The sequence below is a fragment of the Neltuma alba genome, unplaced genomic scaffold (genome assembly GCF_004799145.2).
Source record: "Neltuma alba isolate B1F8T4 unplaced genomic scaffold, ASM479914v2 tig00002735_pilon, whole genome shotgun sequence".
Taxonomy (NCBI): Eukaryota; Viridiplantae; Streptophyta; class Magnoliopsida; order Fabales; family Fabaceae; genus Neltuma; species Neltuma alba.
Genome location: NW_021632992.1, coordinates 11,460 through 30,568, shown reverse-complemented (window position 1 = coordinate 30,568; position 19,109 = coordinate 11,460). Strand labels below are relative to the sequence as shown.

Genomic DNA, 19,109 nt, shown 5'->3' with positions numbered 1-19,109 from the left:
GGAAGGAATCGGCCAAGTTTAAGAACAATTTGAGAAGTGATGAGAAGGTAGATAGAGTGGGGATGTCGAATACCATTATATAGACCAAAATTTTACACTATGCACTCACATGCCAAAACAAAGCTGAAGACAATGAATGACCATTCTCTGAGTCCTATACTGATGGGAATATGTAGGGAATGAATTCTTACGTGTGAGTTGAGCTTCAAACAATGAAAGACTACTTCTTGAATGACTTTGCGTGTGGCAGGAAAAAACAAAAGTATGGTCTAGTCAAATGAAAATTGAAAAGGCATGGAAGGAAGCAATTTCACATGGAGCATAAGACAAATATGGATTGTGGGTCCCATTGAAATTGGTCGGGCCAAGAACAACTTTTATTTTATAATGTAGGCCCCACAGAAGTTGTTCAGACCAAGAACGAGTTCTGTACAAATTTAAAGTTATTCACGGTCTGAACGATTTCAGGTGTAGTATCTTAGTAAATAGTTTTGATCTTATCATATCTGAGTAAATTTTTTACTGTTCATCATATCTGAGTAAAAAAGCCTGTAAAGAACTTTCTTGCTGATAAGTGAACGAATTTCTGCTTTTGACCAATAAAAAATACCCAGTCTCCCAGTCCAACTCTCGATGGTCCTATTCACCCTTTCATATAATGCTCATGAGCTGCCATTAGACGCCCAACAAGTCCGTTGACTAGTTCTGAGTAGCAAAATTTTTTGATAACATCAACAAAAATTTAAAGAAACAAGGGTCACATTCGATCATTTAAAAAGAATTTTATTTTTAATTTTTTTAAATTCACTGTTATCTCATATGAATATTAAAGTTCCATTCTTTCACTCCACCTTATCCCGTTGATATTATAATCAACCATGTTTTATATTATTAATCAATAATTGAATAATAACATTTTATTATAATTTACTTTTCCTTACCCTTATCATATTTTTTAGTTGAGGCTAACATGTCATGCCCACCTCTTGCTCTAAAGCAAATTCATTTTTTTTTAATATTTTGATATAAAATAAATTCGTTGAGATTGAGACATGATGAAGAAATAGAACTAAACAAGGTACATGCACAATCACCAACATGATACTTTAGCATTTGCTTCGCATCAAAGTCAACGTTTACAAAAGACCCGTTCATCATTTTATGTTCCTAGAAATAATTCATCTCACTTTTTGGAATCACAGAGTTTCTCAATCAGAAATTTGTACTTGCCCAAAAAGAGAACTACAAATTTGTTAAAACATCCTCTTTTTCCTTCATACTATTTCGAATATTTGATATAAGATCTAGTACATCTTATATTAAGGACTGTATGTAGTACTGCTTTTGATCTTTAATATAAGACTTTGTTTGACTTTTATTTTGGTTTTAAATAAAAAACCTCAATCCACTTTGTCTGTCATATTTATATATTTTTTTTCAAGATAGTCCTTTTAACAATAATAGTTCTAGCCAATACACTTGATTATTAAGGATATTTTAGGAAAGACAATACATATTTATTATAAACTACTAACTTAACTTTTTTTCTTAATCTCCTCAAATTAGTCAACTAGCTCTTATAAATAGGACTGGAGGTAGTATTTGTTATGAGATTCTTTTTCTCTTGCTTACATATTAGAAGAGTGTGGGCAAGAATGCCTTTGTCAAAATGAAAAGCTGTACGTTGATGAGTGCATTGTAAGTAATGTTTATGAGTACTTTTTATATCATGAGATCTATCTGTCTTGACTCCTAAAGCTAAACTCACTCACATTTTTTCCCATAAGAAAAGAAAAACCTCTCTTCTCCCTGCTCTTGTTCGAAATGAATCTATGCAAGCGCTTATGAGTTATATTAATCCTTTAATACTGAGTATAATTTTTTTCTATGAGCTGTCTGGACCAAACCAAAATCTTCACACTTCTCACCAAGTCAAATAATTGCTGATAACTCAGAATTTTTTTACCACACACGACATTATCCGAATCTGTATTATATCATTTAGTTACTTTCATAGTGGAAGCCGCCAATGGCAGTCAGATATTGCATTGCAGAAAGTCAAAGCCTGCCCACCACAGTAGAGAAAAAGACAGTATAATTTTCGAAATTACAAAATAAAGAAATGGGAAAGCAGGATGGGGATCCATTACATAATAAAACACAGAAAAGGATCTCATCAATTGTTCCTTGTACTTCTCTATCTTCAGTCTATCATATGTAATGGAGGATTCCCTCCCATTCTCACTAACATTGATCATCAGCTTGCTTGTCGCTCTAGTCTGCATCTTTATTTACTACTTCAGGAGATGGCTTACAGATGACTCTAGGGCCTCTAGTGCTCCTCAAGCAAGCGGGGCATTGCCTATTGTTGGCCATCTTCATCTTTTTGGCAGGGATCAACTGTTTCATGAAACACTAGCTGCCATGGCTGACAAGTATGGACCTGCTTTTACCATAAAGATGGGTTCATGCAAGGTCCTCATATTGAGCAGTTGGGAAATGGCCAAAGAGTGTTTCACTGTACATGACAGAGTATTTTCCGGCAGACCTATCGTTACTGCTTCAAAGCTTCTAGGCTATGACTGTGCGATGTTTGGATTTGCACCTTACGGCCCTTACTGGCGTGAGTTGAGAAAGATAGCAACAATTGAGCTTCTATCAAACCATAGGCTTGAGAAATTAAAACATATGAGAACTACTGAGGTGGAGATTGCAGTAAAAGAGTTGTACAACTTATGGTCAAGCAAAGGATGCCCTGAAAATGGGGTTTTCGTGGATATGAAGCAATGGTTTGGAAATTTGTGTTTAAATGTTCTTCTAAGAATGGTGGCAGGTAAGAGATACTTTGGAGCAAACTCTGAGGATGGTGAGGCACAGTACTGCCAGAAAGTGATTAGGGATTTAATACATCTATTTGGGGATCCTGTGGTATCTGATGCAGTCCCATTGCTCAAGTGGTGGGATATGAATGGTGTTAAAAAGAAAATGAAGAAGACGGCTAAGGCATTGGACCAACTCATTGGCGGGTGGTTGGAGGAACACAAACAGAGAAGACTATTAGGCGAGCAGGCACGGGAAGAACAAGACTTCATGGATGTGATGCTGAGGATCCTACAGGAAAACCCAATTCCTTTTTTTGACTCTGATACTATTATCAAGGCTACTAGCTTGGTGAGTTTCTTGAATTGATTTCCCCCTATTTTGTGTGTTTTTGTTCTTCTGATTATTGATTTAGTGGGCCGCAGATAACTTTTATTATTGATTTAATGCGCTGCACAAGGAATCTATGTTCTTGGAGGGCCTATAAGTTCTTGTGTGAACAATGCCTATTGCCGGAGAGAAAAATAAGAGAGTTGTTTCTCTTTCATGTTATAAAAACGAGTTAATTTATGACTAGTTCTTCTGCTGCAGAATATGATAGCAGGAGCTGACTCCATAATGGTGGCAATAACATGGGCTTTATGTCTGATACTTAACAATCCAAGAGTGATGAAGAAGGCTCAAGATGAACTAGACATCCAAATAGGGAGAGAAATCCTAGTGAAAGAATCTGACATTAAGAATTTACCCTATCTACAAGCCACTGTAAAAGAATGCTTACGTCTCTATCCTGCCAGTACACTCATTAATTTTCTTGAGGCAATAGAGGATTGCACGCTGTCCTCTGGTCATCACGTTCCTGCAGGCACACAGTTGATGGTGAACATATGGAAAATACACCGTGACGAGCATGTTTGGCCAGATCCTCATAGCTTCAAACCCGAAAGATTCTTATCTAGTCATAAGGATATTGATGTGAGGGGCCAAAACTATGAGATTCTTCCATTTGGCTCAGGAAGGAGATCATGCCCTGGCATGTCATTAGCACTACAGATGATGCATCTTACATTGGCTACACTTTTGCAGAGTTTTGAAATGTCTACTCCCTCTAAGGAACCCGTGGACATGACTATGAGCACTGGTTTGACAAATGTAAAGGCAACCCCACTTGAGGTTCTTCTTCTTCCTCGCCTTAAATTTTAACTCCATGGATGTATTTCGCTACTGTAACTTTTTTTAAGTGAGTGGAGCTACGTGAAGCCTAGCTTTTTTTTTCCTTTTGTTTGTACCGTTTTAGGCATGATTGTTCTTGTTGGGTTGTCGTGCATGCATCAGTATCTGCATGATAAACATGCGACTAGTGGCTCAGAGATGTTTGATTTTGTACTATCATTTTCCGACGTTTATTGATGCGAGTTATGTAAACTTTTCCTACTGGTGAAGGGAGAATAACAAATGAAGACTTGACTAGATGATTAATGTCAAACAATAACCTGATTCCTATTTAATCTTCCAGGTTTTACTACCCGAATTTTATATTTTTTTCAACTTCTTTTTTATTTAACATTAATTTTTTAATCAAATCTTGAATTGGGATATTTTTCTTAAATACTTTAACCCAAAAAAAAAAAGAAAGAAACAAATATGCACATTTGCTTGCCACTGCCATTTGGAAGACAGGACAACCTAGTTTTGACATCAACCTGCCCAAATCCATGTCAGACTTCAACTGAGGGCCACACTAATTTTCTTCTTTCCCGGTGAACATCAGGGTAAAACTAAATTTTATCACGCGCAGAGAAATGGATATTCTTATCAATCGATGGTTCTGCTTTTGCAAATATAGAATACTAATTGTATATATTCACTCCTCTTCCACCAAAAAGAAAAGAACACTTAGATCCCATTTGATACCACACATTGAAAATGAGGGATAAAAATTGAAAAAAAAAAATATGTTAAAAGAATATTTAGTATGAGTGATTGGTTGTTACTTATGACTTAACAAATCTATATTATGTGGATTGGGGAATACCATGAGATGAGGTGGTATCCCCCTATTCTATTTATATGGGACTGCCTAATCCTATATAATAAGAAATTATTCATACTAAACACTCTTTAATGGTTTTTCTCAAATCCTAATTCTAATCTTTAATCCTTGTTCTCACGCTACTACAAAAAAAAAAGCTTTCACGACACTAATTTACGATGGTCATTAGAAAAAACATTGTAAAAAAAATAACGGTGGTATTTTTATAAATATAGGGAAGTAAATTTTACTTTTCAAGATGGTTTTTTAAATATCCGCTTTAAAAAGTCTATTAGAATTTTAAAACCCTATCCATCCCATGATAATTTTCACTTTTCAGAGTCAGAGCTCATAGTCTCCTATTACCTCCTCACTCGATTTTCTCCCTTCTTCTACTGTTGCTGGCCTTTATCCTTTACTTCTACCATCTTTGCCATATTCTTCTATCATCGTTGCTGTTGTTATTGTCATTGCTGTCGCTGTTCCCGTTGCATTATCATTTTCATTCTTATTTGTGAGTTTTTCACTCTTTTTTCTCCATTCTTTTCATGGGTTTTATAGTTTTTGTGGTTTGACAGCCTGAAATTCGTAAATTTTATCAGATCTGAGTTTTTGATTTTACTTTTATTAAATCTTAATAGTTTTGATCTAGTGGTAGAAGGCGAAGCAAAATGGCATTATTATGGCGGAAAAGAATCTACGTTTGTTTCATCAGAATGCTTTTAACTAGTAAGAAGTTATTGGTTAATTGATTCTCAAACCCCTTTCTTTAGAGCCTTATTCTTTCGTTTCATCCTAATCAATGGGATGAAAGTGAGCTTAAAAAAAAAAATTTTACAGTGATTATTTCTGTGAAAAGTCACATACCACGGCGGTTCTTTAACCGCCATGAAATTCTTTATATTTTACGTTGATAGCATATACATGGCTCTTAAAACCGCTATGAAAAACTCATTTTAACTGTCGTTAAATATTTTTTTTTAGCAGTGTCCATACTTGGTACCAAACATGATTTTAATCCACTAAATCACTTGCTAATATGTAGAATATAGGCAATTCGAGGATTAAAAGTTAAGAACAGGGCAGAATAATGAGCTGATAGTTTTTAAAAATTATCATTCATTCTATATATATACAAGGTCATATCTTAGCATGGCCCGGACCTAATATCCTTTTTTTTTTTTTTTTCATCCTCTCGTTTTGATCACAACTCTTCTTTTCCCATCAATTTCACACTTGGATGAAGCCTTAACCGTCCATTCTGATCTCACCTTCCACTGGCAAAAAAGTGAATGGAATTACCAATCGCAATTCAAAAGATGCAAAACCACATAAATATTTACATTTGCACAATGCCACGTTCGCACAATTCTGCTGTCAATATCTTCTTGATCCCAATTTTCGCAGAGACGAAGATCTGGGGAAAACTTCAGTGCTATTACGATGCGATTGATGCTGTTGACCATATGGTTGCTCCGAAACTCGCCACATCTTCACTGACTTGTCCAAACTCCCACTGTACAGAATCCACCTTCGCTCGTTGCACATAGCCTCGTGATCTTTCTCCACCGCCAGACACTTCACCGGACCGGTGTGGCTATTCAGAATCGACATACAGTGATGCTCTCCGTTCAACGACCTTTTCCACACACAAACCGACATATCAGCAGACCCACTGAACAAGAGATTCTGTGCCGTCGCTAAGCACAGAACCGCCAATTTATGGCCCCTCAAAACTCCACCGTGAGATAGACTCCTGTCCCACTCCCAGAAATTCACCAACCCATCGGACGAACCACAATACAGAACGGTCCCTTCTGGGTTTATTGCCAATGCTGTTATCGCACACTCTTGCTTCATCAATACACTTGAAAAAGAATGCTTTGTTCCTTTTCCTTGTACCTCCCTCCGCCATGCCTTCACGGTGCCGTCGGCGGAACCTGTGAACACCAATCCGTCGAATCCCAGAACCAAAGCGTTGACGGCGTCGTCGTGAGCGGTTACGGATTCTAGGCATTTGTAGTTTGCTGCTCGCCACACTTTGAACGTTTTATCCCAAGAGGCAGAGTAAATGAGGGAGCAATCTTCTGTAAGGCCGAGGCAGGAGATGGCGTCGTAGTGCTTGATCCAGAGCTTGCTGCGATGTCGTTTGTCCTGACTTTCCACGTAATTGCTGGGTTTCGTTGCGCATTTGATGTAGTTTCTTAGAGTTGGCATGGTGGTCATTCGCTTGTACAGAGTTTCATCCTTGGCGGAGACTTTCCAGACCCGGATCTTTCCATCTTGATGACCCGTCAGGATTCTTTCTCCTGCAATCACAATTGCTTTAACCAGACCACTATTCGATTTGAACCCGGAAAATTCCTTGTGGTCCTTCCATACTCGAATGTTCTTGCTGTCGGATCCTGTATACAACAAATCTTTGCATGCCGCAAGCGAGTATATATGGCCTTCTTCACGGATTAACGACCCCAACAAAATACTGGACGATGAGCTATCTTCCATGGCGGGTGCAGAAGAAGGAGGGGCGTCTACGTGAGATGACCATGGAGATTTGGAGAGAGGAGACGAAGATTGCTCGTATAGATCAGCCGCCATTGCATGATATGGACCAAGAAGATCTACAACATTGCTTTCTCTTGGACAATGATTGCAGTTATGATCATTGTTATACTCGTCCTTATTATTATCGCTTCTTCCTAAGTTGTCAAACTTTTGGCGGCCATATGTATTACTCTCTTCGGAGAGCACACGACCTTTTCTTGTTGAGCCTGTCATCATTATATCCCTCCTTTGCATGCATGAACAAAAAGCGACAGAAAATTTTTCGTAGAATGAATATGATTAGATTAAACAGAAACAAAACTGACAATGAAGTCACGGGCAAAGGCAGGGAAAAGGCCTTTTCTTTTTGTTTTGTTCATTCAACAGAGAGGAAGGTGAATCACTGTTTTAGAGGAAAGGACGATATGATAATAATCCGTTAGAAAACCGCAAAAACTGTTGGTGTGATTGTATTGAAGGGCGTCCATTTTTAGCCTACAAATAGCATGCCATGGATTCGTTTGGCATATTTTAATTAATTGATTAGATGTCTAGCTTAGTCATATCATATCATGGTTAAAAAAAAAAAAAAAGAGATGTCCTTTTTCCTTAGAAACAGACAAATCCGACTTTTTTTTTTTTTAATCAAACAAACGGCATTCTTCGTAATGAGGTTTGATTTGGTCAATTGACTAAAATTAAGAGTAAACGGTATTCTCCATGTATTCTTATATATGTCCTATGAAGATGTCAGCTTGCTGCTTCAAACCTTCGGCCTTCCAAATCGTTTCATATATTTGATACTACCTTTGGTCCTAATTATAAGACCCAGTTGACTTATTTGAAGAGATTAAGGAAGTAAGTTAAGTTAGTTATTTGTAATAAATAAGTGTTGTCATTCCTAAAATATCCTTACTAATTAAGTATATTGGCTAGAACTATCATTATTAGAAGGATTATCTTGGAAAAAAATACATAAATATGAGAGACAAAATGGATTGGGGTCTTATAATTAGGACCAAACAAAAAGTCAAATGGGGTCTTATAATAAGGACCGGAGGTAGTACAATACCTTTGATAAAATATATTTTATATTTAGGATTAGAAAAGTATAAAAACTAACTAGGGATTCTATTTGGTCCTAAATATAATACTCAATTCACTTTGCTTTGTTTCCTATATTTATTAATTTGTCTTTTCAAAATAGTTTCTATGATGATTATACATGTTAAAGGATTTTTATTTTAATGCACATGATTTATGAGAATATTTCAGAGAAGAAAATATTTATTTATTATAAATAACTAATTTAATTAATTTTTTTTAATATTTACAAATTAGTTATCTAGTTCTTATATTAAGAATTGAAGTTAGTATTTATTTAAGAAAATTAATGGCTATAGGATATCACATGAAAAAATGACATAAAAATATTTATTTTTTAGTATTAAAATCAAAATTGAAAATTCTATACACATTAAAAAATAAAATCATTCTTATAGAAATATAAAAAATTCATACTTTTATTGTTTCTGAACTAGTAAACTGGGCTTCCTGACCCAAAAAGAGAACTAGTAAACTGGGCTTCATGATTTTTTGTCACATGGTTTTTACACTTTACTGTGACAGAACGACGTTTTTTTTTTGGTAAAAAAAAATGTTGTTTGGCAGGACAAAAGGACTTCTTTTTTCGGCTGACGTGACAAAAGGACTTCAATCGGATACTGGTATGGTTCGTTAAGTTCCCGCCGATTCACTGGCAGAGGCGGATGCACATCGATTTCATGCTGAAGCTACTTTTGCTTTCGGAGCCACTTCGAATTCAGCTTTACCAGTAGAACTTCGATAAAAATTCAGTGTTATCCAATCCAAATCCTAATTAATGCCACCATGCCCTTTAAACGCATCATCCGGCGGAGACTACTGTCTCTGCTTCAGCCATGGCTGCTGGGGGAACCTGAGTTCCATCTTAAATTAGGGTTCATCCAGTCTTTTGCGGTTGCGGATAATCTTCGCATTGATGTTTCCGTTCTTAACGAGCTCTTGGACGCGCCTGCTCTGTTGTTTTTCAAGGACATCACAGTTGAACATCTAAGCGTTCGATTATCGAACTGGTCCGCACCAGCCTTCTCAATCGAAGTTCATGGAGTCCACGTTGTACTATCATTTGAGTAAGTCCCTACTTATGGGCTTTTGTGTTGTTTTGTGTGTCCTTCTATGTCCTGTTCTCGCTGCCTTTGTAATTTGTACCTTAGTCAATATCTCCTAAAGCTGTCATTTTGTGTATGATATATAAGGAAGCCAGAGCAGGAGGGATGCTTGGGGCGCTTGCGGACATCAAAGCATAATGACTTGGAAAATGTGAGGAAGAAGCTTTCGGCACTTGATCCAGAGGTAATGCTCTGAGAAATTTTATATAAGTCGCCGTCCTATTTGTTGCAACTGCTGTTTCTTTTCCTATTACTTAACTTTTGCTACCCGGCGAAGTTCTCTATCAAAGCTGCTTTCAGCCAACACTGAACCGTCGTCTACATTATTATTCTCTTGACAGATTTTCCCAATGTAAAATGCGTAGCAAAAATCGAATTCATCGCATAAAATTTTCTTCGTTCTTATGTTGCTGTCCATGTTTGTTCGATTGCTATGCTTCAAATCGTGTTCATTTCATCATTTTGTTCTGTTAAAAGATTCTCTGCCTTGAACTGTCACTGAACGAGGTACTTGAAAACAAATGGAAATACTGATTTGGTTGGCTGCTTCTTTTCACTTTCTAATTTCTTGCAAAATCGTTAAAGGATGGGAATTCAACTTGAAAATGAACGTCCATTGGCTGTCTATGTTGTAGATGCACTAAAAATGGCGAAAGATCATTTGGGATGAACTCTATGCATTGTTATCTAGTCTATTGATCCAAAGAGTTTGATACAATTGGGCTTATAATTTTTTATATCAAGCATCTCCAAGGAAAATTTTTTATTAAGATGATACTCTCTCTGTCCCATTTTATAAGCAACAACTACCATCTTCCTCTTGTCCCTAAATATAAGCAACATTTGCAAGTTGTCTTAAATTTTTGTAGCAAAATTCCTATTTTGCCATTATTAATTACTTATTTTAATATTTAATATATTTATTATTTCATTTTCCAAACTATCATCTTTCCATCACACATTCTCTCTCTTCCATAATTCTCTTTATTATAATAATTTTCTTATTCTTTCTCTTATACTCTCTCTCCCCCATAAATAAGGGCATTTTAGAAAAAGAACTTCTAATTTCTACACATTTATTATCTTTAACTTATTTTAACTAATATTTTGTTCTACGTGATGAGTTCCAATGTTGCTTATAAAAAGGGACAGAGGGAGTATCATTATGGCCATCACAGTGACATTTTGTATGGATTTCAGGGTTGTGCTTTGCATCACCTCTTGGAGAGAATCTTGTTTACTGCACCTTCAAGAAAGAATTTTTCAGCATCACTTGTGAATCTTATTCTCAAACACTGTCATCTAGAGGCACATCACATCCGTGTGGAGGTTCAATTCCCTATCTTAAACAATGTGTTGATGTGTTTTGCGGAATTAGAGGAGTTTAATGCAAGGTCTAAGTTTCTGGATGGTAAATGTCTTACCAGAGGTCTTCTTGGTGCAATTTTTCTTCCAGTGAACGAGAGCTCTTACATATTAAATGGCATGGGGTTGAAGATTGGATTTAATGAGAAAGATTGCATAGACCGTCTTGTATTTTCATGTGATCTGTGTACACACATCAAATTGCATGATCTTCAGCTGGCCGATTGCACTATCTATTTTCCAGAACTGACTTTTTCATTCTCTCCAGATGACATTTTTATATATCTAGCTCTTGATAAAGTGCTATCTTATAAGCACAATCATGCTAGAAGTGCTAGAGAATTATGGAGATTAGCTGCCAGCAGAATGGGCTATGCTCCCAGATTGTCCTTGCATAGATTAGTTTGTACTGTTAGTCAATGGATACATTATGTCAACGCTTATGAGAATCTCTTGTTGTTGATTGGATATTCTTCTGGCCTCTTGTTGAATAGATCCATTTCTAAGATTTCTTGGAACAACTCCAAGTTGAGTTCTGCTAGACACCACTGGAAGGTAATATCTGACACTGAGGAAAGGTTGCCCATTGCAGGCATAGCCTTGGCAAGGCGAGTAGCTCGTCATAGAGCCACATTGAAAGTTCAATCTGATGGCGAGAAACATTTTATCACAAGTCCTTTCAATTTCTTTCGCCCTCTTTTCCCGATATTGATGTTTATATGGAAATTGACCTCAAAAATAATCAAATCTTTAGTAAATCTCTTATTTTTGAGAGAAGAAGTTGTGAAAGATCGATATGCTGATGGCACTTTGGATTGCACCAACAAATCTCCTTGTCAAAAGCGTTGTTTCATTCTGGACATTGGGAAAGTGATTATAACGGTTTCCCCAGCCAGTAGAATTCAACCATCTGTATATGCTGAGCTAAAGTCACATTATGGGTTTGAATACACAGATTTCCATTCAATAAGCTTTTGTATTGATGCTTTGTTATTTGTATCTGTTGAAGACATTTTTGAGCAGAGAGTTTATTTATCATGTGGGCTAATGAGGGTTATGCCTGCATCTCTTGGAGCATCATCAAAGTCAAGTAAAATGAATATTCTTATTGATTCAGAGAAAGAGAATAGGAAGGAAGGAATCGATGATATGGAATCAATTTTATGGGTTGAGCCAGCAAAGTTATTTTTTCTTTCAGATGCTGATGAGGTCCAGGATGAAGGTTCATGTGCTCTTCGTGTGGAAAGCCTTTTGGGGAAAATTTGCTCGAGCTGGAAAGGAATTTGTGATAGTTTTATTGAAAACAGAATGGAGTATTCTGAAAATCCATCTCTTCTCTGTAAGTTTGAAAGATCATTCACATACCCGGGCCTTAAGAATTCGGATTTTGGTTTCCCTGAATGTGGTTTGATTCTAGGAAAGTTAAATCTAGTTTTGACTCATTATTCAGTATCGTCAGTGTCTCTACTTCTTGGTCAGATGCAGCATTTTATTTGGAAGGAGGACAAGGGGAAAACATCACTTGTTTCGAATTCTATGGCTAAACCAGAAGTTTGTTGGGTTAACAAATTTGAGTATTATGCCAAAGCATGGGTTATGGCCCTGTTTGAAGTGCTTCCGGAGAAAAACATTCAGCTTGGAGTATTTGTTGATGGTCCTTCTGTGAGATTTTTACACAAGAAGGCTGATGTTAGTCATAATTCTTTTGACTTGATTTTTGATTTCCATGAGATAGAAGTGGCTATTGGTTCACCTTCCCTGTGTGGGGTGGCGCCATTGGTAGATTTGCTGGGATTTGATGATGTGAAAGAAGAGTGTCTTAGGTTGGAACCTCAGGCAATCGATATCCCTAAACCAAATTATGATAAATATGCATCGTGGGAAAAGATTTCATTTGGTTGTTATCTTCGTCTAAATGGTTTAAATGCTTATTTGAGGAAACCAGCTGAGAGCCATCAATTTCAACTTTTTGCAATGAAGCCAATTACATTACAGATTTCATCCATTAGGTAGGATGTTGTTTATAGGATGATGTTTTTTATTTTTTTATTTTTTTGGTTTGGGGGTGATATGTTTATAGGATGATACTTTGATTTCATTGTTGGTTCCTTGATGGTCCTCAATGGGTCTTGTATCTTGACATTATTTTTCTTTTGTTTATTGTTTCTCAGACTGGTTATTATTCTAATCAATGTCTGAAAAGCAGTTGATGTTTCTATGAGCCAATCATATATACTTGAATTTTTTTCTCAAATATATTTTTAATTTTTAATTTATGTCCTTTATAGTGAAATCTCCACTGGGACTTGATGATTCATGGTTCTTCAATGTTTTTTCTTAATAAGTTACCGGTATATGCAAATATCTCAAGACCTTATTTGAGATTGTTCTCGTCTCTTTGAGCTGATATTCTTTTTTCCTTTGTTTCTCTTTCCTTGCTGTTTTCTTTCTTTTTTCCCATGATATTCAAGCATTGACTTCATTTTTTTCTCCACGTGTTCTTTTATGGATAAAAAAATATTATGTAAATGCATGATTGTGCCAGTTGGTGTTGACTTGGGAATGCATTAATATGTTGCTTTTACACTGTGTGCCTAGGAATCTTAGTCCCATTCTTCAGTTCAATGAGGGGAAAAAAATGAAGTTTCAGCACCTGTGCAGACTTGGTGTTCTCTATGCTCAGCTTTCCTTTTTGGATAATTTTGAGTAGGCTTATTATGTATTGCTTTGTCAGTACTGGGGTTGATATATGTTGAATATAGGAACAAAGTCATGAAAAAAGTTTGGTGAATTTAATCTCTGATTGATTTGATGTTGATTGAGGCGAAAATAATAATTGAACTTTGATGCACAAATTTTACTAAGTAGAATGCAAATAATTGTATGATTGGATGGAAAGTATGTTCTCCGAATTAGATCACAATAAAACTAGATCACGATAAAGCAAACAAGTATGATTCAAGACGATACAAAGAATATTCAAATAATTCTGAATATGAAGTTTGGAATCACCCTTGAATCGGAAAAAAAATTGCCAACTTCTAACAGAAATTGTTATTCGTTTTAAGACCTTCGACTTCCCCACCCAACAAATTTTTTTTTTTTTTAAAAAAAAAGCAAAAGGAAAACACCGAAACTTGCAGACACTCCTTCTCTCTTACTGGGCTCTTAAGTTATGATTATATCATTTTGCTGCTTATCTGAAGTGTTTTCTGGAGAGAGAAGTTTCCGCAGGTGATATGGCCATGACCTCATGTTGAAATTTGATGATAAGTTACTTTTTTTTTTTTTAAGGCCCTTGTATTTGTGATAGATTTATGATTACTAGCCCTTCCATTACATAATTTAAAAATATGTTGTCATATGCATATTTCTCCTTGTGATTGTGATTTATGAGTGTTAAATTGATATTTCAGGGAGTACATGCACTCTTTAAGCACAACAACAGTTGCTTTTTCAGCTGCTTTCACCATGATGGCTGGAGGATTAACTGTTCTGTCATTTTTGGATGAGTTGTATATGATCTATCAGGTAGTTTTTTTCCCATCCTGTTTAAGTCAAATGATAAGTTTTACATTGTATGCCTGATTAAATTTATTGCCCCTTAAGTACTAGGCACCTTTATGCATTTTGAACCACTTTCTAGTGACTGAGAACATGAAAGAAGACCAAGTAATGCTGTTAGGACCTATTGTAAAATATGCTGTAAGTATATCATGTCAAGGTTTTAAGTCGATCATTTAGTGAACCTGTTAGGAACCAGTGAAGTTTTCTAACTAAAACTTAGTATAATATAAACGGAAGATCAAACGAAATGGGGAACTTGGGTCTTGCTATTCTGGCCCAAATCATCTGACAAGATCCAACCCGACATCTCTGTTGCACCCAAAATACAAGTGAACGGAAACAAAACACAGAATGATGCAAAGTTGCTACATGACGCTAATCTAAACCAACATATAATGTGTAAATGAAGTTGAGGGTACATATATGGAGCAATGCAGAACACTAGCACAGAAAATGAAGAAAGAGGAACTCCATGCACCATACCACACGGCCACCTAGAAACACAACTTATTCAATGGACACCCACCTGACACCCCTCGGAAACATAGCTAATACACAGATGCCCACTAGAAACACAACTAATACAACACAAAACCCTTCAAGATGAGAATACAGGTGCCAACTTTCGAGAGGATGGCTGCTAAATTCTGACCCAAAGTTCTTGTTCCCCTTTTTTTCAGCTTTTCACTTTTTATATCTTACCAGCTACTCTTTAACTGGTCCCTCTTATCTCTACCATTTGCTCCTCTGCTTTTTGTGTCTTTTTTCTTCTTTACCTTGGTGCTGTCTTCTGAACCAGTGGCTCCCCTTTTCTGCCCTCGTTCCTACTCCCTCATGTCTCCTTCTGTATGTTTTGGTGGCAGCAGTACGTTGGGTCCTCCTAACACTCCCCCCAGAAGATTCACCTTGTCCTGAAGTTGGAAACTCAGAAATGGCAGCTTAATACCATCATAAGATTCACTCAACTTTTTCCTCACTCAACCTAATCACAATTCAGAATGTTAGGAGGTTAGAGTTGGCATCAGAGTTTTCTTTTCTCTTCAGCCTTGTTATACCTTTTGAACTCTTAAATTCAGCCCAACCAATCAAGTTGAACTTGGCGAAGATCACTTACATCATAATCATCATTGGAGGTATTGGTTAGTGCATTTGTTGGGGTAAAATTCTGTGATTTTGGCCATTGAAGATATTTAAATTATTGCATGTCACGTAGCAACAAGGTGCCTTCCTTATAGATCTGTTGTTAGCTTTTACCTTCTTTCATTGGCCCCTTGAGTTAGCATGCATTCTAGGATATAAAGCTTATTTTGTTGCAAATCAAGTATTCAAGTGATATAAAGCTTATTTTGTTGCAAATCAAGTATTCAAGTGATATAAAGCTTATTTTGTTGCAAATCAAGTATTCAAGTGCTTTCTTTTAAGGATGCTGACCCATTCTCACTTACACTTAAAGAAACATATGTAGGCAAGAAGATGGGCAGGTGAGAGTCATAAGGGTGTGAATTAGGGGAGTTGCGCAGTTGCTGGATATGGGAGAAGTAGTGGGGATAGTGGGGATGCGGTGATTACCATTTCACTTGGAGAACAGACAATGATGATAGCACTTTAGGCACCCATAATGCACCACCATGTGCCGCTTTGCATATGTGATTGCACATGAAGTTGGTGTGGCAATAATTGAGAAAAAATGGTAGAAAATCCTTCAAAGTGGTTTGAACATGTGCAACAAAGGCCATTAGGTGCACTAGTGAGAAGGGTCAATTAGATGATCTTCATCCCTATAAGTGGTGTAGAGAGAGGCCTAGAAGGACCCTCAAGGAATACATTGAATGGGATATTCTGGTAAATGATATGTCTAAAGAGTTGGTAGTTGATAGAGCTCAAAGATGTCATGCCATCCATATCGCTGACGTCACTTATTAGGACATTAGTATATGGCTTCTTGTTGTAATTTATTTAATTGTTAATTACTAGTGCTATAAATAGCTGTACATTGTTGGGTGGCTAGAATAATCACTTTGTTTCTTGTATTTGGGAGATTCTCCTAAAACTACTGGAACTTCTGGGTGAGGTGCTTATATTTTTCTAATAGAGTTTCTAATTAATAAAAATACAGTTACCATCCCTATATCAATCACATGTTTCAAGTCTTTAGGTCTTCAGATGGTTACTAGGATGCATGGTTTCCTTATGATTTCATGAAATATCATTAATTCCATTGTGCTTTAGCTAGATAGAGATCCTTGTGCGCTTGGCTATTTCCCTAAATGATTTCTGCATTTGATGGCTTCAGTATTTTTTACATTTTTTTTCCCATATTGGTGGCATGGTCTAATTACAAATTACAAGGACCAAAATTTAGTGGGGTCAATAATACTGGTTGATGGGGGAAAGTTAGTTCAAAGGATTTTAAATTGTAAGGACCTGATTTCAAAGAAAAATTATAGGGAATGAGCTTAAGGTGGAATGAAATTATGGGGACCTGATATACTGTTGCTAGATTGTAAGGAACTGACTTCATAATTTTTATTATTGTTGATAAAGGATCTCTTTTCTCTTTTACAGGCAGTTTCCAGTTTGTATGTTGTGGTGTCCTGTCTTTTTAGCAGTCTTGAAGCAGTTGATACTGTACATACCAAAATCATGAAAGAAGAAGCATTATTTGCAGAACCTGAGAGGCAAGAGGGACCTATTGGAGGAACCCTGTTCACAAATTATAGTTGCCTGTTTTTAATTAACGGGAACTGCAGATTTAAGTCAGTGGATGTAATTCTTCATAATTCCAGGACAAAAGACAATGTGGATAGTTGGATGAGAACTTTTAGCTTGGTAACTGGCAACATTTTAGCTGAGAAAAAGTTGGCTGATTATGGAATTTTGGTTTCTATTCAGAATACCTCTGTTACAATATCTTGTGAAGAAGGAAAGGCAGATATTGTCTCTGATTCATCAGGAATTATGCTTCTTGTCTTTGAATACGGGAACTCTATTGGAAACAATGATGATCACGTTCTCCTTGAAAAGTTGGTTTTGCAATCTGTTAATTGCTTACATGAAATATCTCTTTCTGACTGCAAATTTACTTTATACTTGAGTGCCCCTCAGAATGCTTCTTTAGACAACGAGAGCAAAAAACCTGGTGGTAATATATCTTTGGGACGGGATATTGATCAAGCAATCTGCTCTGAGAGATCCAATAATCAATCTCTCCACTTTGTCAAGGAAAGGGGGTCTGCTACAAATATTCGAACTCCAGCTTCAGGAAGTTGCTGGTTACTTATAAGTGTTGCAGTAGGTAATGTTTTCATAGGAAGGTGTCAAATGAAGAATGATCTTGTTCCAGCACATCAAATGAATAAGTTTCTGTCTTTGGTTTCTATTGGTGGAGAATTTGAGTTGATATCCATGAAAATTCAGGTAATGTGTGTGATTTAGAGGGAAGAAATGCTCTCTCTCTCTCTCTCGCGCTTTTAACTGCATCTTTGCTTGAAGCCTTTTACTGAGACGAAGTTTTGAAATTTCATGTGATCATTGTCTTCATTTATGTCTCTTTGGTTAATGTTCTATTCCTTTCTCCACTCGTGTTTCCCAGGATAGGATATTTGGTTATGTTTTATTGTTAATTTCTCTTTTGGGATCTGATAGGCGGGTCTGTTGGCTACAGTTACATATATGTATTTGCACTTGTTCCATCTTGAGGAGAATGAGCGAGAACATCATACTCTGAATTTTTTTTTATTTTTTTATTTTTAACAAATTGAAGTTCATAAAAAGATGACTATGCAGCTTTCTGGTTTGTTTCACTTTCAAGCTATTATCTATAAATGCTGTCATCTCAATATTTACAATATTTCATTTCATTCAGCTGAGCTATAAATTTTATGGGGCAGGGTGGAATGATTCTTGAAACGGCATCTTTAGCAGTGGTCAATGGTTGCTATTCTTCATATCTTCATAGTATTTTAAGTCTTGCCTCTGCTTCTCGACAACATAATAGATGCACAATGACAGAGCATAGTGAAGCACGCTATAATCTTCCTGCGGAGGATGCTCAAGGGACTCCTTGCCCGTCTTATCAAGCTGAAAGTGGATTACCAAATACATTTGCTTTATCTTTGTCTCACTTTGCTCTTGTCTTTGTGCATGAAAATGAATCTGGTAAATTAATTTCGTCTTTAGATGTGACACTGCATCATAGTGTAGGAAAACTTAATTAAATGTTTAATCTGTTAACACAGGTGAAATCCGAGAGATTTTAGTTGAGGCTGACATCCATCTCAAACTCGAATCAGCAACTACTAGGAGGAAATTGAAATTTGACCTTTCTCATTTGTCAATACTCTCTCAAGTTCTTCATACAAGTGAGGATGATGAAATAGAAATCCCTCATTTTGCTTCAGTGACACCAAAAGTATTGTCATCTCACCATGCATCTGGAGATTTTCTTGCAGGATCTCAGAATTTAGATGAACTTAACTCTGTTAGTGTTGCAAGCAGCTCAAGAGACTCTGTTCCCTTGAAATCTGAGTTCCTTCATTCTATTCATCAGAAGCCTATTTTGAAAGATTGAG

The 19,109-nt window shown here is 36.4% G+C and overlaps 3 protein-coding genes across 3 annotated transcripts; 2 read left to right on the top strand and 1 right to left on the bottom strand.

Moving 5' to 3' along the window:
- The first annotated feature begins 2,220 nt into the window (after window positions 1–2,220).
- On the top strand, window positions 2,221–4,105 carry LOC114736472 (cytochrome P450 CYP82D47-like). Its single transcript, XM_028924316.1, has 2 exons — window positions 2,221–3,171; window positions 3,412–4,105. The coding sequence occupies exons 1-2, from the start codon at window positions 2,221–2,223 to the stop codon at window positions 4,021–4,023; spliced, it is 1,563 nt and encodes a 520-aa protein (XP_028780149.1). The 3' UTR covers window positions 4,024–4,105.
- A 2,124-nt stretch (window positions 4,106–6,229) lies between these two features.
- Window positions 6,230–7,450, bottom strand: LOC114736436 (protein JINGUBANG-like). The gene has a single exon (XM_028924261.1). It carries the CDS (start codon window positions 7,448–7,450, stop codon window positions 6,230–6,232), a length of 1,221 nt encoding a protein of 406 aa, XP_028780094.1.
- A 1,716-nt stretch (window positions 7,451–9,166) lies between these two features.
- LOC114736464 (uncharacterized) lies at window positions 9,167–19,108 on the top strand. The gene is made up of 7 exons (XM_028924305.1): window positions 9,167–9,567; window positions 9,694–9,790; window positions 10,807–12,980; window positions 14,388–14,502; window positions 17,104–17,955; window positions 18,429–18,696; window positions 18,777–19,108. The coding sequence occupies exons 1-7, from the start codon at window positions 9,287–9,289 to the stop codon at window positions 19,106–19,108; spliced, it is 4,119 nt and encodes a 1,372-aa protein (XP_028780138.1). The 5' UTR covers window positions 9,167–9,286.
- Window position 19,109: the final 1 nt, after the last annotated feature.

Coding starts and splice junctions, on each gene's coding strand:
- LOC114736472 (XM_028924316.1), top strand. CDS start 2,221: ATGGAGGATTCCCTCCCATTCTCACTAACATTGATCATCAGCTTGCTT. Junction 3,172..3,411: donor TTATCAAGGCTACTAGCTTG/GTGAGTTTCTTG, acceptor CTTCTGCTGCAG/AATATGATAGCAGGAGCTGA.
- LOC114736436 (XM_028924261.1), bottom strand. CDS start 7,450: ATGGCGGCTGATCTATACGAGCAATCTTCGTCTCCTCTCTCCAAATCT.
- LOC114736464 (XM_028924305.1), top strand. CDS start 9,287: ATGCCCTTTAAACGCATCATCCGGCGGAGACTACTGTCTCTGCTTCAG. Junction 9,568..9,693: donor CACGTTGTACTATCATTTGA/GTAAGTCCCTAC, acceptor ATGATATATAAG/GAAGCCAGAGCAGGAGGGAT. Junction 12,981..14,387: donor TTACAGATTTCATCCATTAG/GTAGGATGTTGT, acceptor TTGATATTTCAG/GGAGTACATGCACTCTTTAA.